At 54.0% G+C, this 26,481-nt stretch overlaps 5 protein-coding genes and 1 non-coding gene across 6 annotated transcripts; 5 read left to right on the top strand and 1 right to left on the bottom strand.

Moving 5' to 3' along the window:
* Window positions 1–5,912: 5,912 nt before the first annotated feature.
* LOC34623722 (UV excision repair protein rhp23) lies at window positions 5,913–10,260 on the top strand. The gene is made up of 9 exons (XM_026338014.1): window positions 5,913–6,137; window positions 6,248–6,565; window positions 6,878–6,982; window positions 7,551–7,727; window positions 7,962–8,027; window positions 8,149–8,307; window positions 8,448–8,513; window positions 8,688–8,767; window positions 9,798–10,260. Exons 1-9 carry the CDS (start codon window positions 5,913–5,915, stop codon window positions 10,258–10,260), a joined length of 1,659 nt encoding a protein of 552 aa, XP_026193799.1.
* Window positions 10,261–11,229: 969 nt separating this feature from the next.
* Window positions 11,230–11,901, top strand: LOC34623723 (elastin). Its single transcript, XM_022736836.2, has one exon. It carries the CDS (start codon window positions 11,230–11,232, stop codon window positions 11,899–11,901), a length of 672 nt encoding a protein of 223 aa, XP_022589524.2.
* A 965-nt stretch (window positions 11,902–12,866) lies between these two features.
* On the top strand, window positions 12,867–16,792 carry LOC34623724. Its single transcript, XM_026338013.1, has 11 exons — window positions 12,867–12,962; window positions 13,067–13,241; window positions 13,313–13,373; window positions 13,482–13,561; window positions 14,193–14,420; window positions 14,773–14,819; window positions 15,018–15,163; window positions 15,305–15,597; window positions 15,917–16,254; window positions 16,502–16,609; window positions 16,727–16,792. Exons 1-11 carry the CDS (start codon window positions 12,867–12,869, stop codon window positions 16,790–16,792), a joined length of 1,638 nt encoding a protein of 545 aa, XP_026193798.1.
* Window positions 16,793–17,154: 362 nt separating this feature from the next.
* Window positions 17,155–17,226, top strand: Trnap-ugg. Its single transcript has one exon. It is a non-coding gene; the product is annotated as a tRNA-Pro (tRNA).
* Window positions 17,227–19,012: 1,786 nt separating this feature from the next.
* LOC34623725 (inosine triphosphate pyrophosphatase) lies at window positions 19,013–20,843 on the bottom strand. The gene is made up of 7 exons (XM_026337988.1): window positions 20,735–20,843; window positions 20,190–20,361; window positions 19,862–19,922; window positions 19,663–19,743; window positions 19,494–19,534; window positions 19,144–19,249; window positions 19,013–19,039 (listed from the first exon to the last, which is right to left on the bottom strand). Exons 1-7 carry the CDS (start codon window positions 20,841–20,843, stop codon window positions 19,013–19,015), a joined length of 597 nt encoding a protein of 198 aa, XP_026193773.1.
* A 259-nt stretch (window positions 20,844–21,102) lies between these two features.
* Window positions 21,103–24,279, top strand: LOC113147427. Its single transcript, XM_026338012.1, has 4 exons — window positions 21,103–21,182; window positions 21,369–21,469; window positions 21,722–23,791; window positions 24,065–24,279. The coding sequence occupies exons 1-4, from the start codon at window positions 21,103–21,105 to the stop codon at window positions 24,277–24,279; spliced, it is 2,466 nt and encodes an 821-aa protein (XP_026193797.1).
* Window positions 24,280–26,481: the final 2,202 nt, after the last annotated feature.

The following is a 26,481-nucleotide window of genomic DNA, read 5'->3' as shown; positions in this document are numbered from 1 at the left end:
GCAGTTCGCCGTCAAGTTTTCCGAATATTTGGTAACCGCCGCAAAGGGAAAGCAAGCGGTGAGGCGAGATGCAGGCCCACACATTGCAGTGCCACTGGGTACTCGCATCCTTCGTTCTGCCCTTAATTCTTAGCTTTCTATTTGCTTCCACCTTTTCAAAACCTATACAGGCTCATGCCTCTCTGGGGGCATCTCGGCTCCTCTTTGCCTTCCCCAGTTCCCGCGGCACACTTGGCCGCGCCTTTGCTTCATGGTGCAATATCAATTTTTGCAGTCACTGGGCGGTTGCAAAGTGTCGAGTCAGTGTCGAATTCAGGCAAAACCCCCTTCTTGCACACGTAGAAGCATCTTGAACCTGTCGGGACAGAGCCGCGCGCATCCTCAGGGCTCGGCGTGGGGCGCACATATACACACACACAGCGTCCTAAGGATCCACTGATCTGCGAATATGTTTCTGAATCACCTTAATAAGCACGCATCATGAGAGACAACATACACCAAGGCAGAAAATAACGCTTCAGAACGTGGGACCGACCGGATGTCCTGGACCGAGGAGGGGTCACTTTCAAGTGTGAGGGAAGGAGCGAGGGCGGTTGATGCAGTGAAAATTGCTTGCTGATTCACTTTTCCTTAGAATTCTGAGCATCGGTCCAAGCGATGAGAGCTGGTGGGCTTATTTGCCGCATGACTGAGAGCGGTCGCATGTACACCCCGGAACCAGCTCCATGCTTTTCGGTACTGCAAGTGACCCCACATCTCTGCTTCACTAGTTGAAAAATACGCTCTAAATGATAGAATGCCGGCTTTACAATAAATCAAACTGCAGGAAAGAATGCAGCCAAGCAGACTGGGTGGGTAACGGGCCGAGAGGTGTCCCTGCTCTCTGTGGCCTTTACCGGGACGGGCCTGGGTCACTCACTGGCTAGCTGGAGTGCAATGTGGCTCGATGTGCGGTGGATGGCTTACAGCTGTATTATTCTCTTTCTGTGTTTGTTCAGTTGCTCTTTCTGCGTCTTCCTTCATCGTTTAGCTCATCACTGAACACGGTTCCCGGCTGTCCTTCACGGCTGTGTGAAGCAGCCGCGCAAAACCAGCTCAACTGCCTGTGCAGCAACAAACAGGGCCTCCATAGAGGCTGGTTCTTATTCCTGCTCGTTTTTTGCACACTTTCGTGCCTTTAATTCTTTCTTCGACTCCATTCCCCCATCTTCTTGCCTCTTCCTGCTCAGAGACGCAATGAGGCTTGCCCCTGTCTTTGCTCCTTCAGTGCGGGCATCCGCTGCCTGTACGGCCTTTTTGGCCTCAGCGGTTGTCTTGCTGTCTTCTCCCATAGTTGAACTCGGGCTTGCGGACACCGAAGGCTGGCTCTCTGCTGATGAGGCAGCCCTGCACTTGCACGTGCTGCAGATGGAATTTCCGCTGTGCTTCTATTCTGCGGTCGTGCATATGGTTTCTCGGCAGGAAACGGCGGCTTCCACCGTTGTAGAGTGTAAAGAGTTGTGTTATGCAGACCTGAAATGTGATAAGTTTTCGTTTGATTCTACCGCAGAGGCCTCCAGTGCCTGTTCGCTTATGCAAAAAAGCGCATTCGAAAGTTCCGTGCCAAACAACGGAATTACTGGACTTGGAAGCTGCACGGACTCATGCAAGGAGGAGGGCCTCGTTCAGGGCCTCCTAGTACGCGTCATAGCGGATGGTTCTGTCTCAACATTGCAGGAGTGCTTGGACCTCTGCGTGGAGAGCGAGCCCTGCGTTTATGCATCCTTTGATTATACCACGGATGTGTGTTGGCTCCGAGGGGAGAAAGCGGGTGAGACACTGTACAAGCCAGGAGCTGTTTCGGCTGCCAAACGGTGTGGTCTGAGGGACAGCTCGGTCACAGTGGATCTAGCCATTGTGGGGGCTGAAGACCTTAACAGCGCTGATGAGACAGAGAGCTGGGAGCTGTGCCGTAGCAACGGTCAGATCATGCCTACGGCTCGGTACTTCTCATGGGATTCTGAATCTAAGGTGTGTAGCCTCTTCGATAGCTCGGCGAAGGGGCTGTTTAAGAAAAAAGAAGGAACGATGGCGGGTCCTACGTGGCCCTTCCAGTCTCCTTGCTACGTTCCAGATGTGCGAATTCCAACCAAAGCGGCGAGTGAAGGAACCTATGCTATGAGTCCCCTGCACTGTCAGCGGCTCTGCCTAGACGCTGTTGACTGTGAATTCTTTTCCTACAGGGAAGAAACAGGGGAATGCTTCCACCTCGGCGGCTCCACCTCCAAGGATGTAGCTCTAGAGGCTGCTACTGGATGGGTGGCAGGCCCTCCGAAATGTGAAACTCGTGACTGGTGCACCGTCCAAGGCATGTATTACAGCGGAGGAACCATTTCAGACATTGTGATGGCTGGTACCGAGGTGTGCAGAAACAAATGCAGAGCGAATAAGGACTGCGCTGTTTGGGGGTATAATCACGAGAAAAACCTTTGCTCCCTGATGCGTGAAGCTGCCCTACAGAAGGTTGGAAAAGGCTCGAAATTTGTTTCTGGCCTCCCGCAGTGCGGCTCTCCGCGTGCTTGCGAGATGAATGAACAAGACCTTGGCCTGTCGAGGCACCTGGAGGACATAGAGCAAGTCACAGATGCTGTGGAGTGCAGCAACGCATGCCACGCACAACCCAGATGTTACAGCTTCTCACTCTTAGAGGGGAGTACGTGCAGACTATATAGTAAAGCCAGCCAACCAAGAACCTCCCCCGGCAGCATCTCGGGTCCAGCTGTTTGCTGAGGGAAATCGGATCGATGCGTTACGGCAAAGGAGCTGGCGCTACTGTATACCAAAGTCAAGACGCTCATCTGAAACGCACTACTGCTGCAATAGGGAAAAGACGAACAGGCGCTGATGATCTATTCAGCTGAAACCGAGGCAAAGCTTGAGCAGTGCAGCGCGAGCAAGCACGGGCATGTGTCTGACAGACTGCATTCCCATCCGTGTTTTCTACGCACATTCGAAGGAGGCACCCTCGTTGCCTTGCGAATGCTTGACTCCTTGTATGTTGCTTTCCCTGGTGGTGGCGTTTTCGCTTCGTTTGCCACGGATTGAGCCCCCAGCGTTCACTGCAGAAACTCCCTTCAAGCTGCTACCTCGGTACGGAAGCGGTGGATGCAGCCGACCTCGACACCTCTGGATCTGAAGCTTGGAGACTCAGTTCCCCTCACAAACTGTAAATACACCCAGAGCTCGTTGGTCGAGCTGTAGGCGTCCACTCCTCACCCCATTAACATTTGTTGAGCAGATAGGTCTGTGGACTTGGATTCGGTCTGTTCCCTTATGTTGGGGTGGTGTTCAGCTGAGTGCTAAGCCTTTGTGCGCTCGAGGCACTCTCCAGCACGGTTTCGCAGTCGTTATAGCTTGGAGGCCCCCTACGCGTGCCCATTAGGAGAAGACACTGTTGGCCTTTTGGACTCGCCTCCTCTATCTCTGCCCATCCCTGACATGTTTACGCGCATTCTCTAGTTCGGTTGACTCCTCATCATGTACTTTGGCACACAAATATTGAAGCCGCAGACAGCTATTCTGGCGGCAGCAAATATCGGTTCCTCCTTGCGTCTCAAGTCCTGTAGGGTTTGCCGTGCAAAGCATGCAGCTTCAGGCCCCCAGTCGACTCCATTGTGCACTCCAGTGCGCCTATTGCCTGTTAGCCATTGTTGCTCTGTCTACCTCGCTACCCGGGGTGGCTTTACTCAAGCTACTTTGTACTATACAGCTCATCCCTGAAACAGTCTAACTTCCTCCTAATTGTCTATTTGAATTGGCTGTTCCTACATCATGTGCGTCGCACAGAAGAGTTATCTAGTTCGATGCAAGAAGCAATGCTGTGCGCCTCCGTGTTATAGGCTGCTATAAGAATCTGAGTGCGAACAAATGCTCAGGAGTATAGGGTGCAGCAGCACCCTTGTACCTCAGCATTGACTCTCGCTCGTCTTATGTCCGGGCCTCGGGGGACAGGGGGGAGGGAGGGAAGGCACTCTTTTAAAAAAAAATTGAATAGCCTCTTGTGGAGCTTTATTTTAAGTTTGGAGCTAATAAAGAGCCACTAAAGGGCGACTCTGATTAGAGCGCGGCATCAATCCGGCGCTCGCCCCCAGCGTCACCTTCGTTGGCTTATGGGACACAGAAGAAGTCAGCGAGCCGCTAAGGGTGCCCTTAGAGCAATTCATAGCGTGTTAGAAAAATGCCGCAAGCGACCCAGCTTAAAAGTAAACATAGGAGAAGTCAGTGCATGTCGGACCAGGACACGCCCCTCATGGTTATATGCAATAGGCATTTATGCCCAAACGTTTGCTTGTGCATCGTCTAACTCAGAACAAACCAGTCCTACAGCAGCAGCCTAATGATGCTGGCTTAAAACGCCAGACCGTTACTCTATCGGTCTCGCAGTATACGAGAAATACGGTGGCACCTACATGAGACTAGGGTGTCCCCTGAATAAATGGAAAATCAGAAGCCTTCTTGAGCGGAGCCACGGGAGGTGCACACCTCGGCGCATATGGCTGATCCCCTGCTTGCATTGGTGCATCCCTTTCTTCTCCCCAGTCAGTAGGAGAAGCCGGAGGTGGGCAGTAGGACAATTCGACGTGAGGGAAGAAGGCGGTACAAGGCGGAGCCAACAATAAGCACGGATAGCACGTTCCTGCAACTAACCGGAAGGTTCTATTAAATTGAATTCTCAAGGTAGCGAGCAATTGTGACGCAGTGTGCGAGTGCATTAGGGTTAACGGTCGCAGATGTGGTGGCGATAAGAACCGAAACCTGTGGTGTATGGACACCTACTTTTGATTTGTCGGCGCTGCTCTGATATATACGACACAGCAATCTATATGCCTCCATAAATCATGAGTACGTTAGCCAGATTGCAAGAAATAGGAAATGATCATGAGCTCTGCGCGTAGGTGCTCCTGCGGTGTAATTGGTACCGCGCGCACGCATGCATAGAGCAGCAGACACCAGTGTTGGGCCGGCGGCCCCTTAGAGGAAGTTTCCTGCTTATTAAATAGATTTTTGGCCTTCTTGGTCCGTTTGTTCGACTTTGCAATCCACTTCAGCACCTACATTGACGTCCAGGACCGCTGCTGTTGCTGTTGCAATATAGTGCTGCTGCCACTGCCGCAACCGCAGCCGTTGCTGCCGCTCTTCTGCGAGGGCTACCGATGTGGTGCTGCTGCATTACCACCAGCACAAATTCGAGTGTGCTTGCAAGTGGCTGCTTCTAAGCGCCAGCGACCTCCATCCAAGGTATGCGAACTTTCGTAAGCAGCCGCGGTCAAAGCACCTGCAGAAGCGGCACGCGAGGCGACACTCCAGGATCCTGGTGCCGTGCAAACTCGCTGCTGCTATCGTCACAACACCAGGCAGCACAGTGCGACGGGGGCTCTGTGTATCTCTGTAGACGCACTTCCTTCCGTTCCCTGATCCTGCAGCCGGTGTTGTTTCTTGGGGTGCAACCCTTGCCATGTCTACCGCCGCTGCAAAGCGCATGTTGTCGGCGCTGCTGCAGCCATCTCCGTGCCTATGTTTGTGTGTGGCACCACACAATGCAGCACGCGAGGCAGAGAGAGACAGTCCCAAAGCCTCACATGGCGCGGCTGTTATAGTTTCACGTGTACATTTGAGTTGCATAAATGCTCTTAGGGGCGTTCGCGATGCAGTATACGACAATTCATGCGTTTGTACTTGGGTCTATTCTTCTCTTTACCACTGTGTCTGCTCTTGCGGAGGCAGGTGTTGTCTCTTTGTCGCATTTCTTCTGTATGCCATTCCTTGTGATCCAGCTACTTGGTGGCTACTTCGCTAGCTGAAGTGTCTTCTGCGTGCTCCTGTGCAGGCCCTTCCTGCCTACTCGCCAATTTGTATCTGCCAGCCTCCCCACGATGCGGCTGCGCGTTCGTACCCTCGGGTCGGAGGAATGCGAAGTGCATATCCAACCGGAAGACACCGTGCGGGATTTGAAGAGGAAGATTGAGCAGCAGATTCCACGCATGCAGACAGACAAACAAAAGCTTGTGCATGCGGGCAAGGTTTTGGATGATAAGCTGCTCATCAAGCAGTACCCTCAGCTGAAGGATAACGAGCGACTCGTTGTGCTCGTTACCAAGGTGCGCTCTCCGAACAAGCACATCATAAGCCACAGGATAGGAAAGAGGCGTTAGATGTGTTACTTCTGCTTGCCGCTACGGCTACCTTGTCTCCCCTCTGTGGCGTGCAGCAAGTGCCTTCTTCCGCGTCTTCTTCAGCAGCATCGACGACGACAGCAGCACCAGCACCAGCAGCAGCTGCAGCTGCGGCAACAGCGCCAGCTGCAACAGGAGAAGGAGAAGGAGGATCTCCCCGTGCGGGAAATCCAGAAGCTGTACCTGTGCCAGAAGCACAAGCTGCCCCCTCCACAACGCCAGCTCGATCGGAAGCAACCGCAACAGACAGTGCCGTCCCTGCTTCAGGAGGAGAGCAGCAGGAGCAGCAGCCAATGTCTGCCGTCATGAGTGAATCTGCAGCCACACTCGCAACAGGCGCGCAGCTCGAAGAGGTCTGCAGGAGGCTCTCCCCTGCTTCTGTCTTGCACGGCTGCTTCGCTGCTTTTTCTGCTCCGTTTCTGTCTGTCTCTCCAGCGATGTTGATCCTTTTAGCAGACGATCCCCTAGGCTTCACGCGACTTCGCATGTCTGTGACCTTCTTCCATCGCTAGCAGCCCCATTTTTTTTTCTGCCGTCCACCTGCTGCCTGGCCTTCGCCCGTTGTCGCATGCGCGCGAGGCATCTCCTGCTGCAGATGCGCTTCAACCAGCAGCGGATCCACGCGCTTTCTGCTGCCTCCTCGTGTCTGCGTGTTGGCGGTGCAGTCTATCAGGAACCTCGAGGAGATGGGCTTCCCCCCAGCAGCAGTTCGAGTTGCTCTCCGAGCTGCTTTCAACAATCCGGACAGGGCTGTAGATTACTTGATGGAGGTATGAAGGGAACGCACACACACATATACACACATATACGCACATATACACACACATGCACACACATACACACATATACCCACATGCACACACATACATACATGCACACACATATACACACATGCACACACACACACACACATATACACACACACATATACACACACACATGCACACACACATATACACACCCATGCACACACATATATACACATGCATATATATATATATATATATATATATATATATATATATATACATAGACAGACAGCACAGGGACAGCCAGCCTCGCGCATGCACGTTGGGCTGCCTCTCTTTAGCCGGCCCATTATTTTTGCCGCCTTTCCTCATACATTTTTTCCTGTGTATTCACGGCTGCTCCCTCTGAAGAGACTCACATTTCGCGCACTGCGCATATACCCCTCTCCCTCCTCCTCGTTGCAAGCCTACCTCCCTACCTACCCTCCAAACCCTGATTCCTGCTGTTGCCTCCCCCAGTGTGCAGCAGCGGCTCGCGCGCGGTAGCTGCATGCGGCCTTCCACTCGTGCTGCTAGACGCCTTGCGCAGGGTATTCCAGAGGATCTCTTGCCTCCTCCGACTCCAGAGAGGGCTCCCGCAGCAGCTCCAGCCGCAGGAAGCTCCGAGGGCGGAGTCTTGCCCTCTCCAGGGAGTCCTCCTGCAGACAACCCCCTGGCTGCCTTGCGCAGCCACCCAGTGTTTCAGCAAGTTCGGCAGCTCACGCAGGTACTGCTGGCTGCTGCTGATGTATTCGGCGAGGCCCTTAATGGCTGCCGCAATCTGTTCACTGGCGTCAGGCAGCTCCCGTCGGGAGGCTTTTTTCCTCTTCCCTCCTCCCTTTCCTGCGCTTGCACCCTCTAAGCCGTGTTTTTGCGCGTCAAGTTTCCTCCTAGAGCCAGGGGCAGCGGCGTTGCGCACAAATCGAGGTGCGAATATCTGTTCTGCTTCCTTTCGCCGCAGACTAACCCGCAGATGCTTCCACAGGTTCTTCAAATGATAGGGGCATCCAATCCCGATCTCCTTCACGTAGGCTTCTCGCGCGTAAAATATCCTCTGCCAGCGTCGCGAAACTGGCCGCACAGGCGCTTCCCGTCAAGTCTGCCTACCCTAGTCTGGCGCTTTTTTTGCGTCTCTTCATTGCTCGCAGCTCATCACCCAAAATCAGGATGCCTTCCTCGAGCTGCTGCGCGAGGGAGCGCCTCTGGCCGGCGACGCCGCCTCTAGGGGCCCCACCCCAGGGGCCTCGCCTCTGCTGCAGGGTGGCGTGGTGCAACTGACTGAAGAAGAGATGGCTGCAGTGGAGAGAGTAAGTTTGATCGCCTAAAAAGCCTCGTGCCAAGCGTCCTAGACTGAGTCTCGCCCTCATTAACGTTTCAACGGGCTAGCGGCTGGGATCAGTGGTCCATACATTCCAGGCTGTGCGTGGCTTTGTTGATCTGGTCGCAGCTCACGGCCTTGGGGTTCACGCGGATGCAGGTTGCTGAGGCATACATTGCATGCGATCGCAACGAGGTGACTCTTGATTGGCTGCTGCGGCAGGTGTTCGGTCGCGTGTGCGCTCCTCCTCGATTTTTGGTGTGTGTCTGGGTGTGTATTATCGACTCTTTGTTGAGCATACGGTGTTTGCAACTAAGTCCTCGAAGCCCAAGGGCCTGCCGAGTACCGTTTGCGTGTTTCTTTTCCCAGGAGATGGCAGCCAATTATCTCTTTGAGAACATGAACGACTTTGTAGATGACGACACCCAGGAGGAACAACCCCCAACAGCGTGAGGTGTACATACACCCCATGCAGGTGCGCCTTCACGTACATTCGGTCGCGCCCGGTTTTGTCTACGCCTCATGGCTTATCGGTCTTTCTTCAGCTCGTGGTATCGGTCTTTATTTTCTAAAGGCAACTCGGAAGTCAGCAGGGGGAAGAGGGGAGAGGGGGGCTAGCTAACGACCCCCTTTCCAGCTTAAATCCAGCACGCTGGTTGGCGTATTAGCTTTGGGCTCTTTTCCCACTGCCGTAGGGCATATAATCTGGGAGGCTTGCGGAGTGTTGCTGCGGCCTCACAGGCCTTGCGCCCGCACTGGGAAGAGGACTACTGGGGCTTTTCCTGAATCCTGGGGTCCCCAACCAGAGTTAAAGAGGTATCTGGGGATCGATTGTTGGGGTTCATTTTGCTGTTGTTGCTTCATGTTTTTCCATCCCGGTGCCGTTGCCCTTCTTTGAGCTGCATCGTCCCCTGCTGGCCTGCGCCTTAGTGGGATCCCCTTCACCCTCTGGGTGTATCAGGGTAGTCTTCGTGACTTGGCGTTCCTGTGTTTGCTAGCTTTGCAGTGTCGGTGTCTGCATGTGCCCTGGTAGTCTCAGTTGTCAGCTTAGGCTCGAAAATAACCAGCTCATAGTGACAAACAGTGCTTTGCGCAAGTCGTGTACGCCAGTCAGCATATATTACTAAGCCTTGGTTCGGCAAGGGTAGCATGGAACATGAAGTGTGATTTTAATGGGGTAGGGTGAACGAGGTTGGGAAGGTTGTAGCCGGTTGGGGTGGGAAGATGTCGGCTATTGCCTCTCGTTGCCTGACTCCTGTCTGGCGTATTCTCGCGGCCTTAGCCACGTTTCAGCAGTTCCCTGTACACAAGCGCAGGAGCATCGTTGCCATTGGATCAGTTCGTAGCGAAATCTCTCGGAAGTAGATGTTCCTTTAGACCGGTGTTCCCATCTTCCCGAAACGGCGTAGGCTGCGTGATTGTGCGTTTAGCTAGCGAGTATACCTTTGCGCGGACCTCTGAAGTGTTTCGAGGGCACAGCCACTCGTACTGCGACTGTAATATCCATGAGCTGAGACTTCGGCACCAGAAAGGTACCCCGGAAAACGCTTTCTGCTACGCTAGCTACAGTCAACTATCTATCGATTCGGAACGAAGTCATTCACTGGTTTGTCTGTCTGCTTATACAATTCGTTTGTTGCAGTCCACTGTCAGCTTGGTACAGTGGGATGCAATATTGGATGCTTGGGCGCTAGAAGCTATGTGCAACGGCCTACGTGTGCGTGGAGTGTGGAAAGAGTATTGCTCCGTGCACGTAGCCGACACCCACCACTTATCCCGGAAACTCTCAGGGGCGGCGGCACAGAAAAGAAGGAGTTCGTTGAAAAAGGCTGAACAATCTGTGAAAATTATGCTGAGTTTAAAATTAAATGGGTCCCTAGGGAGACATTGGATGGAGCGCTACATGTACGTTTTTGTATGCTTTTCACATGCCTATACATAAGCGCGAAGAATCCCACTCCTCCTGTGGTGCATCATAGGGAAGCAGAGCCCCCGTTTGAGCGAGTCTTAATTCTCAAGGCCCAGTACATATGTGAGAAACGCCGCTTGTGGCTACGCCAAATGTGGGGGGCCCATAACCACAAGATCCTCGCTGCACCGATTGTCTTGTATGTGAATGTGTCTACGTGTACACATCTATCCCTGCTAAATTGAATTTCAGATTAAACATGCGGCTTCCGACCAAAAACCAGTTTGGTAAGGCTGTCCTGGTCATGAGACACGAGGGGCCCCCTGTGGAGGGAAAGAGGAAGGTACAAAGGAATAGCGAGAGGGGGTGTCCACGATGAAAACATACCGCATAGACTTAAGAGCTGTGAAGGGAATGTGAAAATCAAACTTTGGTGAAAAGTTGGTAGTCGAAATCAAAAGAAAGGTCCGCAGCTGGTCCGTTCAGTCTTTTTGGATGGTGAAGCGTATGTACACCACAATGGTGGTAAGTAATAGAGGAAACCTGTCCATTTGCTGTAGAGCTTTTACTAATTTACTATCTGGACTATTAGTTTGCGTTAAATTCAATAGAGTTAGCCTCTCATACCCACGCTGTGAGGACTAACGATCAATCCATGATCCCGCTTCTCCTCAGTGGCTGTGGGCCAGCAGTTCCGCGACTACCACCACTGGCCGTAGACCCTCCCGCCGTCCCTCCGTTACTCCTATCGAAGGGTGAAACGATACTTTATATATGACAGTAAACATATTTGCTGTCGTTGTATATAAATCCGTCCACGCTTTTTGTACCGTGCTTCTTGTCTGATACTAGGCTGTGCGTACACTTGGCTTCTCGGTTCTCGCGAGTTTTGTTACATAGAGTCCTCTAACTAAAGGGAGTTCCAGCACCAATTTTTAGACACATTCCTTTCTATTATTTTATTCGCCACTCAAAAGCTGCACTTTTTCGCATTCGCTGAAAATGCCTCACGGTCTTACTGTACTCACTGCCACAATGACGGGAGGCGCCGTTGGCGGCACCGCATCAAGTGGCGCTTGCTGCGGCGGCTGGTGCCCCTTTTGTCCCACAGCCACAGCAGCGGCAGGCGCGCCTGCCGCTGGGGCTGCAGCACCAGCAGCGGCAGGAGCCGCAGCGGGCATTCCAGCAGCGGCTGCAGCTCCCGCTGCGGCTGCACCAGCAGGAGCTGGTATTGCAGGCATAGGCGGTGCTGCAACTGGAGGCTTGGGAGGGGTGGGTGCTGGTGCCTCAGGTGGGGCGCCTATGCTCCCAGGACTTGTGGCTGTAGGCAGTGGCGCAGGTGCAGCAGCTGCAGCAGGAGCTCCTCTGCTTAAGCAGGCCATGGGGGTTGTGACGGGTTTGCTGCTCCTGCCCACGAAGACGTCTGCGCTTCTCGCAAACATGCGTCGGGAGGAGGAAGAGGATGACGAGGACACGCAAGCCAGCGACGGGGAGATCACTGTGACAACTGCAGAAACAGCGTCAACAGAGACCGCCAATATGAGCAGCGCCGCTGTCTCCGCTCCGGACCAGCGGACGGTGAAGATCATGAACAAGGAAACCGTGGACGTCTTGCAGCCAGAGGACGTGCCTACTACAGGGGGGGGTCCTGAGGTGTACAGCAGCTTCCTGTAGGTGGCTCTTGGGGAGGGGCTGCATGCATGCGTTCTCCAGCAACCGATGATGCATTAAGCCGGAGATCGCGCGCGCAGAAAGCCTCTGGCTCTGAGTCGGTGGCCCTTCTTAATCCAGCCCATTAGCGGGCACGGATGTGACAACAGGTCCCTGTGCTCAGGGTCTATAAAATTCCGTTTTGTTATTCCGTGAAAAAGTGCATAAAAGCCTGATGCTACAGGCGCTTCCGGTTGGGCTGCGGTGACTGTGCATGGTGTGAGGCCTTTTAAATGTGTATTTGCGCGCAATACTGAAGGAGGCTCGGTGGGACTGCGTGTGTGTGCGCGCGGAGCAGCGGCCTTCACGCCTGCTAGGCATCATTAGCCCCAATATACCATGAGGTGTATGTACAGCAGTACACCGACTTGTTCCGACCTTTTCCTTACCCCCTTCCATCGCGACAACCGTAGGGTTGTAGCCGCCTGCACCCCTGAAACAGTGGGTACGCAGGAAAACGGGAGCATGTGAACGAACAAGTTCACGCGGGATACGCAGAGCCTTCATGATTAAGGCACCCTGCTTCTCCTGTCGGGGTCTTCCGCATTTGTACCAGGAAGCGCTGCGTCCGCACAACCCAGGAGTATGGGGAGGGCTCTGAATGGATGCAGCTTTTCGCGTTTGCCTATAGAACAATGCATGATTGTTTTTTTCTAGGCTTATTTCTGGTGGAAAACGAGCGCTTTGCACTACTCTGTGCGTAACGTATCGGTAGATTGTGGGTCGGGGATATGCACACTGTAGATGGCGCATTGCTTCACTTGGGCATATTCTGATGTCCAGGTGTGTCTGATGCAGCCCTTCAGCGATGTCCTTATTGATTTGTCTGGTCTATGACATATTCTGCTTTCTGGGGAAAAGGGATAACGCGCTGCAGAAATACGAGCTGATTGCTTGCGCGCTAAGTTACTGCATGCAGGTAGATGCAAATGAATAGAGCTGATGAAGTAGAGGTAGTTATGCCGCGACAGTCCTTTGCAGACCGAACTGTGGGGTGTCCTGAGAACGAGAAAGGGCAAGCCGAGGTCTATTGAAGAGGCCCATGGCACCTTTCGATATTCTCAAGGGATTTTATGTTGGCGGTTTCGTGATAACATATCCTGGGATAGGACTGAAGCCAGTGCAACAGTACGGCGTATACCCCTTTGCTGAAGTACAGTTTCGGAACGTGGTCGAGCGCCGTAGTATTCCTCTCTTCGCAAAAAATTTGGTTCTCCCGCAACTACAAGGTGTTATTGGTGGGCATATTGTGACCACCGTGGAGCTCGCCAGATTGCATCGTGGTGCCCGAAACGCATGGCCTAGTATGGAGTCTCTGTCTGCTATCGGGAGCCCCATGCAAGGTGCGCGGTATGCGTGAATATGAACATTTCAGAGGCATGGAAAGCTACTGCATTTAAGATATGGAGAGAAACGTTTCGCGCTTGGGGGCCAACGTTATTTGCCTACATTGCAGAGCTATGACAGCCTCTTCTGAGGTGTATGCACAGCTGCTAGTTTGTGTCAATTCCACACCAGTGACACACAGTCTCTGCGGCACGGAGGGAACTTGGCTCCGATGCTCCCGCTGAGGACGACCACCTTGAAGGAGTGGCTTGCACTGCTATATTGGACGGAAAGGAGAGCTGCGTCAAGGAGGCTTACTAGGCATGTTTGTCTAATAATCGTGGTAGACAGACACGGGTGCTCATAGTGGCTGAATTGGTGGGGGCTTCAGGGGTGAGGAGTACATACGCCTGAACCCGTGAACAGGCAGCGGGAGACGCGGGGTTCTGAGTTCCTCCTGCCTCACCCTTAATGGCGGTCCGCAACAGGATGCCGGAGCTAATAATACTAAGGAAAGCATCTTACATTCCAAAGTGATCCGATTTCGGATTTATTTTGCAGAGAACGGCACAACGGCCCTCTTCGCTTCGAAGCCCCGCACGGCCCGACCGACGCATGTGCGTAGTGCCACCAATTAAACCCGATCCCTAGAAAGCTCCTTTTGCTCAAATATTCTACTATTGGTCTTCCGATTTTCAGAAGATTGTCTGAAAGTTCCTTCTAGGCGGGGAGTTCAGAAGCCCTAGGAAGCCCGCGGCCAGAATCTCTCAGTATCTCGAGTCTGTGTGTGACAGACACCCCGTCACGGACGACCCCTCCCACCCTCATCCATTGCCTCAGCTCTGGAAGGATGTCTGCATCCTCTCCTGCTGCCGCTGCTGCTGAGCCTGGAGAGGCGGAGGGGCCTTCTGCTCTCTCTGCAGAATCAGGCACCGCGTCACTGCCCGGATCGCAGGGGGCTAGAAACCCTGCGGCACTGTTGCAGCAACTCTCGGCGATAGCCGACGATGACGACAACTGGGAAGCCGACCCTGCATTCCTTCAGTATCTAGAGGCAAAGTACAGAGATGTGGAGTGCCCCCTTTTCCTCGACACGATGCCTGCAGATCCCAGCAGCGACCCGCAGCTGCACGCGCTGCAGCTGCTGGCGTATGACGGCGAGACACCCCTCTCTGTAGCGAAGAGATACAGAGAGAGAGGGAAGGAGCTACTCACGGAGGCAGCTACTGCCCAAAGGCAAGGGCACACCCAAGCCTACAGGAGAAAAATCCAGGAAGCTGAAGATGCGTATCATCGAGTAAGTCCAAGGCGTCGTCGTCGCTGCCGTAGGCTTTCTGAAACCCCTGCAAGGCTTTGAGTCTGTACAGCGGGATAGGTGCCCGAAATGAATAAAATTCGAGGAACACGTGTGTGTGTATATTCACTCCAAGTCACGATTGTTAACCTGAACAACCTTGAAAGGGGCAGCAAGGCCGCAGCTGAGAGCCAAAGCAGTGTATGCACAGTCAGGCTTCGCCACGATGCTCCTAGAGAACGCGCAACACCCCACGGATCGGGCTGGCAAGAATATGTGTGCAGGGGAGGGCCTCCCCCGTCCATTCCAGCCTCTGCAGAGGTGTCGCTTTTTCATGTGCATGCCAGGTGGCTCATTGCCACAGACGGAGGCCTCTTTTCTTGTCGCTGTCACCCTGTGTGTTTGTGTGTATGTGTGTGTATGTGTGCCGTTGGGATTTCCCGTTGGCTGTCCCTCTCAGGCTTTGGCACAGGGCGTGGAAGACAAGGATGAACTGTCGCTGCTGCACTCCAATGTGGCGCTGTGCTGTCTCAAGAGGGGCGACCTCCTGAGGTGTATCGACCATGCGAGAGCCGCCATCAAGTGCAACCCGAAGAACCTCAAAGCGTAAGCTTTTTACGCCTTAAGGCCTGCTTGGCCCCTAAAAGCCCGACTGCGAACTGAGGACACGCTTGTGATACCGAAAAAAATTTTTTTAAAATTTAGTGCAGGTGCTTTGCCTCGACTTTTTTGCCGTTTTGTCTCAAGGTACTTGCGAGGTGCTAAGGCCTCCCTTCACCTCGAGCTGCATGCGCAAGCTGGACGCTTCGCGTCCATGGGCCTTCAAGCAGCCGCTGCAGCTGCAGCAGACAGAGCCTCCCCCGCTACCCCTTCAGAGCCAACGGACGATACACAAGCAGAGAAGGAGCTCAGAGTGCTGCAGCAGGAGGCGAAGCAGCGCTACGAGGCGCAACAGCAGAGGCGGAGAGAAGCCTTTGCCGCAGCAGAAAAGGATCAGAAGACCAATCAGCCGTCGCCGAAGGAGATCCTCAGCAAAAGAGGTCAGCTGCCGAAGTTGTGTGAATGCGCCTCTAGACTCTGCCGAAAAAAAGGGGTTCATCATTGGAGGAAACTGACGGAGTCATATGCACTGCTCTGCTACCTGACATGCTGCCCTCTGCGCCGCCTTCCTTTAATCGCCATTTTCTCCTCCACAGAGGGTCTTTATGGCGTCCGTTGCGCAGTATTATTATGAACGCCTGCATGTGCTGCAGTGTCTCGCCTTGAGCGTTGCTAGCTATGCGCGTCAGGCTTGAATAGGATTGGCGAGGCTTGAGCGCTTGGCGATTCGATGCATACCCTGCCGTTTTTTTGATGCAGGTATCCGCGTATGCGCCGTACCCCCGGGGTTGGCTGAGGCTGCAGCCCAAGTGCCCCCGGTGTCTGTACACCCGGAGGTTTTGACCGGCGAATTCTTCCTCCTGCTGCCGCTGCTGCTGTTGCTCGACGAATACGGCCGCGCTGATGCCATTTCTGCAGCAGACGAGAGGCTTTCCTTAATGGAGCAGCTAAAATCCATTTTCCCTTCAAAGCGCTTCCTCGAGCGCGCGCAGCTTCATCAGGGTGACCAGGAAAAAGCAGAGGGAGCCGCCACGGAGTTCCCTTCATGGGATCATGAGAAGAAATACCTTTTAGAGGATATTGTCGGATATTACGAGGTCTGTTAAGTGTGGACGGCCCCTCAAACCCGTGCTGCGAGCCCGGCGCCTTTTTCACTTCTGCGGGTGCTGCAGGAAACACTTTTGATGATTTTGGTTGCCGTTTTGTGCTCCTGTTGCGGTGATTGGTGGCAGTCCTCCTCTTGGGGTTGCTGGGAAAGGGGGGGTTTGTTGTTGCTTCTGAACTTGGCGTGTTCAGGTTTTGCTGGGCTGCGTGTGCGTTCTGCTACTGCGTGTGCTGTCGTAGTGTGGGCTACCGGGTGAAGTATTGATCAGCTTCCCAATGAATCTGCCGCTGGCCCTCCTCCTGCAACATGCAAAGCGATTTGCCGGCATTGCTGCATTTCATTTACTGGTGAGCAGATGCACGAGAGGTCTAGGCTTGAGACTGCTGTCCCTCAGACTCCAGAGTGTACTGTCGACAACTCATAGTGCCTACCGATGCAGGAACGAGACCTTGATGTGCGTGCAGGTCAAAGACACCCCAGCGCACGCAGCTTTTATCAAGGATGCACGAATAGAGAAGCTCGAGTTTTAGCCGTCCGAGGCACACCCTCGTGCTTTGTAGCCTAAGCCGTTGTTGCTCTCGGCGCGTTAGGCCAAAAGCAACGTCGTGCATTTGTCCCTGGAGCTACGTGCTTGCCTTTGGTACTCCCTCTTTACCAGAGACCAAGGTCGGTCAGCAAAGTCGGTTAGAGGGAGTGACCTCACCCGACAAGGCCTAGGTGGGGTACTTGCGAACACGTGTACTGAGGGCCTGCGGGTTGTGGTGTGTGCGTGGGAATCTTTTAGTCAGAGCCGAAAGGGGCTTTAGCCAGGAAGTGGTTGCCCTAGTTAGGCCTTTTTGCATTACACACCATTAGTTAGGGTTCATGACAGAAGGACGCCCTGGCGCCACGTGGCCGTTTAGTCTAGTGGTATGATTCTCGCTTTGGGTGCGAGAGGTCCCGGGTTCAATTCCCGGAACGGCCCCTTTCGCTTCTGGCTTTTGAGAACCTTTTTCCAAACGGTTCTCCATTGTTCGTTGGCTCCATTTTCTACGGAAATTCGAACACCCGACGTGTTCACCTGTTGTCCATGCCACTCTGCATGGTGGTTTCTACAGGAATGGTTTCTTCTGCTTTCACACGATGAATTAAAAGAAAGAAGGCGTAAGTACTGATAGAGCACTCTATCGAAGCAGGTCTCTGCTTACGCTTCATGGCTCTTGGTAACTCTCTTTCCTGCCCTGGTGGCCTACATGCAACAGAACCACGGCCGACGCAGGCGCAGCCTTGTAGCATCACGCTCAACTTTAGGATTTCCACTCCTTCCTCGTGGATTTAGGATGCCTTTAAATTGGAACACGCTCTTTTTGGACTAGATTCGTCTTCAATTTTCGCTGGTCTGCTCCCCCTTCTGCTCAGAGTCGCTCACGGGTCGCACTGCCCGTCCGTCGATCACCCTCTCCGCGCCCCCATACGCTGCTCTTCCTTCCTCTTTGTTGTCTTTCTGTTGAAATTTCAAGTTTCCAGCTAGCTAACCCGATGTAACACGCAGTTTTCATCTATGATGATGCTATGTTGTCCGCGAGAAATGCCCATGAACACAGCGGTGGTGTGGTGCTTTAACGAGACCTGTGACCTTAACGATGGCACCTTCAGCGAGGATTAACAATAGCGGGTGCAGCAGCTCTGCATTTTATGATGCAAAGCCAGAAATAGAACGAGCACTATTTAGGCACCCAGCCCACAACTTCCCAACCAATATTTGCCAAGCATGGCGGCACATAACCGCACAAGAGGGCCCTCAATCTGCTTTCCTCTCCAGCAATGAACCTCGATAGAGTGCAGTGCAACGCAGCCTCTCTACTAATTTTTTTCTCTTGAAGGCATAGTAACGTGTATCGGCGGCTGACGCCCTTAGAATGGGGTTGTCAGCGGAGGCCGTTAGTCTAAGTCCGTTTGTCTAGTGGTATGATTTTTGCATCGTGTGCGAGAGGTTCCTACTTCACATCCCAAACGGCAAATCCCGCAAGGCTCACGTACTGCTGCTCCGCAGCAGTGCGTTCCGCTGCAGCGTCCAAGGCGACTCGAAGGAAACTCGTTAAGTCGCTCGTGCTCTGCATCCAGAGCAGCTCACGAAATTTTGAAACTGTAGCAGCCTTCATGCACGCTACGGGAGGCCAGCCGAATGGAAGTGCAGATTCCTGTTATGTTTCGCGAGACACTGCAGCGATCTGTTTAGCACCGCTGGCCACGAGTGCGTTCCACGGGTCCGCCGCAATGGAGGCAATACGGACGGTGCAGCTCTTTACTAACCGTGCAAGCCAAGAAAAAAAGAGAAAAAGGCCTGACAAAAAGCTCAAGGTGCTGGCGTTCGCACAAAACGCGTGAACTTTGCCACTTGACAAATCGTTCACCGCCCCCCATCTAACTCTACTAGACGAGTCAGCACTGGTCAGGAAACTCCCCACGAGACATCGATGCCACGACACAGCCACCGGATGCTCAAGTCCAACGCATGCTCCAAGCCCTACTCTAAACCCACATTTAGCGCCATTCATGACCTCCTTTCCTCGCCCTTTCCCACCCCATCTAGCGGCGTTGCCCCAAGGTGTAAACCTCGGTTCTTTGTGTCTGGACGAAAGTGAGCGACCAGAAACACACCGCCCACCAACGCTACTGCTGCACAAAAGGCGGCAACACCTAACAGCCTTGACCAGCGACTCGCTGATACTTCATCCCCTTTCAAACGCTAGGCCTTGACGCTGTGCGCCTTACGCGGTGACCTTCAGCAGGAACTCCTATTCGACAGCAACACCCGAACATGCTCAGTGCAGTAATCCCTCGGATCGCTGCTATCCTAGCGTGCAACGTGAAAGAGGTCGTACGCTCCCATAGTTCCTACCTTCAACTGCTTTATCGCGAGGCCTCTGTGTGAAACACCCGCCTTCTCCTCCGTTGTCATTTCACCGAATGTCTTGCCGGAGCTTGCCTCCTCAAAAATACAGTCCCTGAAATGCACACGGCACCCAGAGAGAGCCCTTGGGCCCTACTTATGCCACACACATGCGCGCTCAAACAAAATCAGCGCATAAGTGAGCGAACTAAAGAGTAGTTCAGCTCAAGCACTTTTACAGCCTCAAAACTTGTACACCTAGAACCGCAACAAGCTAGCGCGTGTTGCCGCCGCAGCAGCGAGACACCGTAAACGAGCACCCTTAGTGCCAAGCAGCCTCTCCTCCAAAATGTGCTCACCAGCCAAACGTTTTCTTCCCTCTTGGCTCTACAACCGACCCCTGCAGCAACAATCATAACACCGGTGTCAGCATTGCTCCCCCTCAAGCATGGTGCCCTTATCGTCGTTTGCCCTTACGCCTCTAAAAGAATCTGCGCACACCCAACGTTCTACGACCATTTTTTTTACATCGCAGCGACCTTCAAAAAGATGAAGGTGGCCTTCTTGATCAGCAATGCAGAGGCTGGTGAGGGCGTAAGCGGTCTTGTCCTGCAAAAAAAATCCGCAATCTCTAGCCACATGTATGAAGTGGCTGCTTGCTCACAAAGAAGATTGCACTAGCTTAATCCCAAATAGCCCTGTATTCCCCAAGTCTAAAGCCTCCTACTTCGAATCCTGCAAGGAGTTTCGGGAGGCCCTCGGCTCCTAAGTTGTTCAAAAACCACTTCCTACAACAACAAACACACAAGGCGAGCCAGCCATTGCAAAGGCTTCTCTGTGCTGGGATAACTTCTAGGGATAAAACCACGTTCGATATTTTTGCCTCTCCTATCTTTTTTACTCTTTCTCTCTCTCTCTATCCATCTATCTATCTCTCTTTCTCGGTCCATAGAATCCCCGAGAGATCGTGCGTTGTCGCTGCTGTCTCGCGCCTTCCTCCTTAGCACCCTCCTACCCGAGCAACCCATGCGAACGTTCTAGGCCATGCAGCTTACACATATGGTCCAGGCAGCCCCCCAAGAGCATTGAAGCAGAGAGCCGTGTCTTCGGTGAAGATGAATTGGGGAACTCCGCTACGGTTGCTATCGGTGGTCTGGCGACGGTGTTGCAACGCAGCCTCACACTTGGCCTTCGCGATATCTGCGGGCGATCCCTGCAGCTCCGGCACTGCGCATACACTCCAAACCGCAAGTCATGAGGCTAAAGACAAGAAGGGGTCTCGAAGACGCTCATGCCATGAAGGACGGCGAGCTGGCGCCAGCCACTCGAGCAGGTCGCTGCGCTGTCCTAGGAAGCGCTATTTTCATGATGGAAACGGCTGTGCAGACTCGCAGAGACTGACTGAAATGTTTTCAGCCCGAGGGCTTCGTGCAAGTTCTTCTTCCCGCCTATTAACAGCGCGAGGTGCCAAACTGCATAGGGCGCCATTGCCTCGTATTGACAGCCCAAGTCCCAAGCATGCAAATTCATCGCTTCTTTTTGCGTTTTAAAGTTCAGTCATACGCTTCACAACCTGGGAGCTCTACACTGAGCGACGTACAGTCGACATCCAGAGATCTGAATTCCACAGGCACTCCGTCCATCAAGCGCTGGACTTCCATGAGCTTGTTTTGGTTTCCAGTACAGAAGAAAACAATCGCCCGCGCCATCTTCTCGCGCAAAACATAAATCCTAAGTTGGCAGTGCCTGAGCGCGAAATACAGTGCGCCGGTGTCACAGAAGAGACCTTCTCTGCATGGACGGTTAGATCCCTCAAGAGTAAATTGCCGCGAATCGCCTCCCTACTGCAGAATTGAGTAGGCAGGAAGCGTGGTGCATCCTTAAAAAGGTAAGGGCTTAAATATTCTAAGGAACAGATCACAGAAGAGTACAGTGGTTCTTAGCTCGCATCGCGCCTTCATGAGCTGCATGCAGCCCCGTCGCATGCCAGCAGTCAAACCCTACGGCGATGGCGGTCATCAACCCTCCAGCCTCAAAAATCAAGGGAGGTATGTGCATATGGGGCGGTGTATTACCGTGAATCGCATTTCGAGGCGTTTTTGGTCGTAAAGAAGCTTTTTGTAATCCTGGGAGTCCGCGCTATAGGAAGCGGTCGCAACAACAGCCGCACCAAAGGCGCAAAGTGCATCCTGCCAAAGCTTTGAGGGTTTGTGAACCCTCTCCCTTGAAAAGAGGTCTGTGTGCGATGCGCCTTTCCTCCGCGTGGCCGTAGCTGCTTCCGCAGCAGAGGCTGCAGCAGAGGCTGCCGCAGCGGCGGCGGCAGGTGCTGCAGCAGGTACTTGAAGCAGGATGTCTTATCGTGTATTCGGGAAGCAGCTGCTGCCGCTGCTATTCCCGCGAATTGGGCTAAGGTTTAGCCGCAGAACGGCTGTGTTCCTCTGTGGCGTGGGCTGTACGTACACCTGGCTAGGAGGTTCAAACCCAGTGTCGTTGGTGCCCTTGGGTTGCTGCTGCTGCTATGATGCTGCTGCTCTGTTTGTGCAGCAGCTGCAGCATCGGCGGTGCCTTTTCTATCTGAGGGTGGCAGCGACAGCCGAAGCCTTGAGGATCCAGAGTCCCCTCTTCAATCACTATCTGCTGCTGCGCTTGTGCAGCCACGTGCAGCAGACAGCGCTGCAGCAGCAGCATATCGCTCTCTTGCATGTTCCTGCTGCTTCTGGGAGAAGCGGCGGCTCCAGCAGCAAAGATGCAAAGGAGGCTAACGACGGCAGCAGCAGAGCTGCTGCCGTTGCTCTGTGGCGTGAGAGAGCAGCAAACACGCCTCTCCCCGCAGTTGTAGCGCGCATGCTGCAACTGCTGATGCAGCTTGATCGCAGCAGCAGCAACAATCGTGTCTTGTGGGAGTGTTACGCAGCGGTTGCACCGACGCTTTTGCTGCTGGTGCAGCCGCAGCTACTGGAACGTGACTTGACGGCCGCCTCCTTTCGGCAGCTGCCGCCTGAGCAGAAGATGGCTTACCGTATCAGGGACCTGCTTTCTTCGTACGGCTGGAGGGCGCCTCTGCAGCGGCAGCAGCAGCAGCAGCAGCAGCTCGTTGAACTGCATGAGCAGCCGCTGCATCTGCTGGAGTTGCAGCACGACGAGCTGCTGCTGCAGGTCGTCTTTCTGCTGCTCCTGACTTCGCACAGGTTGCTGCACTGGCAGCAGCATGCAGCTTATGAGAGGCAGCGGCCTGCCTTCCGCCGCCCCGGGGTTGTTTTGCCACCGAGCGCCGTTCCGACTGCTGCTGCCGCTGCACAGCGGAGAGGACAAGAGTGGCAGCAGTTGCTGCTTTCTCCTGCTTCGCTCGCTTCTGCGTGCGGCATTCTTGCAGCAAGAGCCTGGTTCTGGCTAATGGACTCTTTGCAGGAAGGGTCTGAGGCTTCGGCAGTGGCTGCAGCTGCCGCCGAAGCTTCCCCAACCCTCCCGCAGTCTGCCTCTGCGCGACTTGCTGCTGCTGCAGGCGCAGAACCGCGGAGCTGGATTGAAGCTCCTGCTGCTGTAGCCGTCTTCTTGGGAGCGCCTTTGCTCTCCGACACAGGTCTTTCCGCCGCGGCAGCCGCAGCAAGTACACTGGGGGGCCCTGTTGCCGCTGTGGAAGGGGGTCGTACGATGCTGCAGCTGCTGCAGCTGCGTGCTCAGAGGCACCAGCAGCAACCCACGCTGGTCCTCTCAGATTCTCCTGAGGCGGCAGTTGCTGCTGTCGCTGCTGCTTGGCGGCAGCTGCAGCGCCGTAGCATTGGGTCGCGTCTGCGGCGCATGCTCTGGACGAACAACAGCAACAGCAGCAACAACAGCAGCAGCAACAACAATAGCGGCAGAAATATTGAGAACTTGCGATGCAGAGTAATGGCGCTTGCTGCAGCCATTAGAGCTGCAGTGGATGCTCTGAATGAGAAAGGTACTTGCGTGCAGGCGCTTTCACTGCAGCAGCAGCAGCAGCTGACTATGCAGCAGCAGCAGACGCTGCAGCGCCAGCAGCAGCTGCTGGCAGAAGCCGCGAACGCAGCTGTACGTACACCCCACCACCTTCACAGCTTCAACCACAACTACGATGACTTAACGGGGCACTGGACGCGGGCGGTAGTGGCAGCCGCTGCAACCGCCCTCGCTGCCGTCGTGCTGCTGCTGGCAGCAACAACTCTCAACAACATAGGGCCCACTGCAATGGGAGTTCCAAACACTTTGCTGCAGTACACCGGCTTTCCGTGGCTGTGGCGCTGGGTCTGGTATGGCAGCAGCAGCAGCAACAGCAGCAGCAGCAGCAGCAATGCGGGGGGTGGCGGCAGTGCTGTAGGGGATTACCGCCAGTACTTGCAACGCGACCCCGCAGTAGCAGCAGCCGCACAGCAGCTGCAGCAGTGGCCTTCCGAGTCAACGGCTGCGGCAGCGGCTGCAGCTGGATTCTACCAGCAGCAGCAGTTTGGATCTGAGCTGGATGCTCGTGTGTCTGCCCTGTATATGGCTCTGGCGAGGGAGAATGGCACTCCTGCTGCTACGGCTGCTGCGCCCTTCGGGGTGGCGCAGCCACAATATCCTGCGGCGGCAGTGCCTGTGCAGTATGCCGATCCCGCAGGCTTAATGGATCCCAGAATGGGGGGTTCATCGGGAGCTACCCGTTTTCTTTAAAGAGTAGCGGAGGTGCTACGAGGCTAATCGTGTACCGCAACAGTTGCGGCAGCGGCGTTTGCCGTCCTTTTTCTTCATGTTTTTGCCCGTGATAGGTTCACAGTGAGTGCTTAGTCCCATGTAGGCGGCAACAGCAGCAGGCGCGCTGCAGTAGTGTTCCGCAAGGGGAGGCGCATGAACAGGCAACAAGCTCATTGTACAGCATGTTTTCTGTCTAGCTGACAGGCTTAGAGCAGAAGGGAATACGCTTTTTCCCGGACAGGCTTAGAGCAGAAAGGAATGCGCTTTTTCCCAGTCGTTGTAACGACGCCAGGTGCGACGGTAACCCTTAATCCTTTGCCTGAGCAGGGCGCCTCTAGTGCTCAATCTGCATTCTTTCGCTCGACGCCTTACGCGTCAGGTGTGTTGCTTTCAGCTGCGTGCCACACTGCTTTACCAAAAACTGAGGAGAGGGAAGCAGAGGACACAGGGGCGTAGAGGGCTACGGAGACATGGTGGATCCGAAGTACACACAGTTGCAGAATCCTACGAAACGGAAAACGAGGGGGAAGGGTAGGCGTGGGACTGGCAAATAGAGCAAGTCAACGAAAAGCAGAAAAGATAGCGCATGCAGTCACAGGGATATACTGGGGCAGTGATGACCACGGGTTAGTGAAGCGATAGGGCATAACGTGAAACACGAAAAGCAACAGGTCACTAGGGACTGATAGGCGGTGTGTAAGGTCTCTGAGGCCTCAGCAGGGAGGGGCTTCTTCTGTCTCAAAGCCAATACAAAACTGTGCAGTCGTTTGAACGTTCTTATCAAAGAGTTTCGTTTCTACTACTATGGACATAAGTGGAAGGAACCAACGAACTGGAGTTTGCGCGGGTGCACCCATCAAGCACTTTAAGCAGCTGCGACAACTTGCACACAGCAGCCTTCGTGCGCACAACATTCATGCTTTTCGTATTGTACTACTTAACTCTTGAACAAAACAACTGCACGAACACCCAAACCAAAGGCTCAGTTCTTTGCTACTCATGAGCTAAATAGAGCTACTGCAGGGGAGTGTGTTTTGAAGTGCAACTTGAATAATCCGCTGGACACTGGCACCTGGAAGATGAATCAGTGGATGTCGACGGGGCTTGAGGGTTGGGTGTATGCGCACTACAGAAACGCCTTGGTAAGTATGAGAGTAGACTTATTCTGGCACTATTACATTCATGTGCGAGCGAGGGAGGAGGCAATATTGACCGCACTCACGCTGGTTGTCTATACATGTCTGGCCATGCGAAACCACGACCAGGAGGCTGGCTGTACATTCGCCGAGGAAGGCGATATACGGCATCAAGAGTGTTGCAGTAAGTGAGTGCATGGTTTTATGAAGGGGAACTGATCGCTTGCAGGTGGGAAATCTACAGCGTAGGATGTCGTGGATAGTTGAAGCCCTGTATTTGCAAACAAGGGGAACCCAAAAGGTCTGTGGCAAGAAAGGGGGCTTTGTGCCTACATGAAGCCTCGCAGTGCGCAAGGGTTCCGCGGTGTAGCTACCGCGCATCGAGGGAGCACTGTGGCCAAGTGCTCGATGCATTGTGTGAGGGGGGGAGTGCACGGATCGCCAAGAAGCAAATACTGAGAGTCGCATTTGAGGGCCACACAGAGATACTGGAGGAGCGGTGTATCGAGTAAGAGCGCGTGTGTGTATGCGACTAGAAGAGACCTTCAAAAGGCTGTAGAGGCAAGGGGTATCTCATCAACAGAATTCAAAACGCAGGACCCAACGATCTCTGTAGAGATCCGAGAAGGAGGGATAAAAAAGGGTGCGAGGCACTGATTATGCTTGAGAGCCTCTGAGTGGATCTTTCAGTGCCTCCTGTACAATCACCCGTCCAGTGGAGATACACACCACGGAGGTGCAGGTATTTGAAGGAAATCCGAGAGCAAAAAACAACTGTGTCACAGAGTTGATGCAAACTACTACACTTCTACAGACAGGTCCATTAGGCCAACACTTGCGCGGTGTGGAGCCTGCCGTTGTGTGGAGCGCTGCATGCGCCGCTCCCCTTTGATCAATGCCAACACCAGAAGAAGAAAGTGCAGTTCTTCCATCACCTGCACCCGCAGCAGCGGCTATAGAAGCGGCGGCAAGGGCACCAACGCATCCTTTAGTGCGGCTGTGCAGCTAATTTTAAACTGCTGCTGGATGCGCAGGAGAGGCGCTAGCCGATGCTGCTGCCTCCTCGGCGGCTGCTGCGGCCTGCTCCTTCATCTTTCGCAAAATATTGACGAAGCCGTTCATTCGGCTGCAAAGCACGAGAGCAGCAGCAGCAGCAAACACCCCAGGAGCATTTGGATGGCAGCAAGAGCAAGAGGAATGGCATGAACGACATGTCACGCGAATCGCTTGGCAGAATCAGTCACGAGCCGCCTTTAGCCCCCAGTAGCCTCATCAGTCCAAGACACCTGGTAGCAGCTGCATTCGCAGTTGCCTCCCCAACAATGCTTTGTGTTGGGTGCAGCTGCAAGACACGCAAGCGCGATGCACCTGATGGCAACGAATTGTTGCAGCTTGGCCCTTTTCAAGATATCCAAGGGGAGAGCCAAGACCTCGGAGGGGCGGCTGCCGTGCAACCCCCGGAGCAGTAGCTGCAGCAATCCCGAAGTCAGTACAGCGTCTGCAGCAAGCACAGCGCACTATC

Source organism: Cyclospora cayetanensis, unplaced genomic scaffold (genome assembly GCF_002999335.1).
Source record: "Cyclospora cayetanensis isolate NF1_C8 unplaced genomic scaffold, CcayRef3 CcayRef3_contig_22, whole genome shotgun sequence".
NCBI lineage: Eukaryota > Apicomplexa > Conoidasida > Eucoccidiorida > Eimeriidae > Cyclospora > Cyclospora cayetanensis.
The sequence above is the reverse complement of the archived record's forward strand: the minus strand, read 5'-3'. Positions and strand labels throughout refer to the sequence as shown.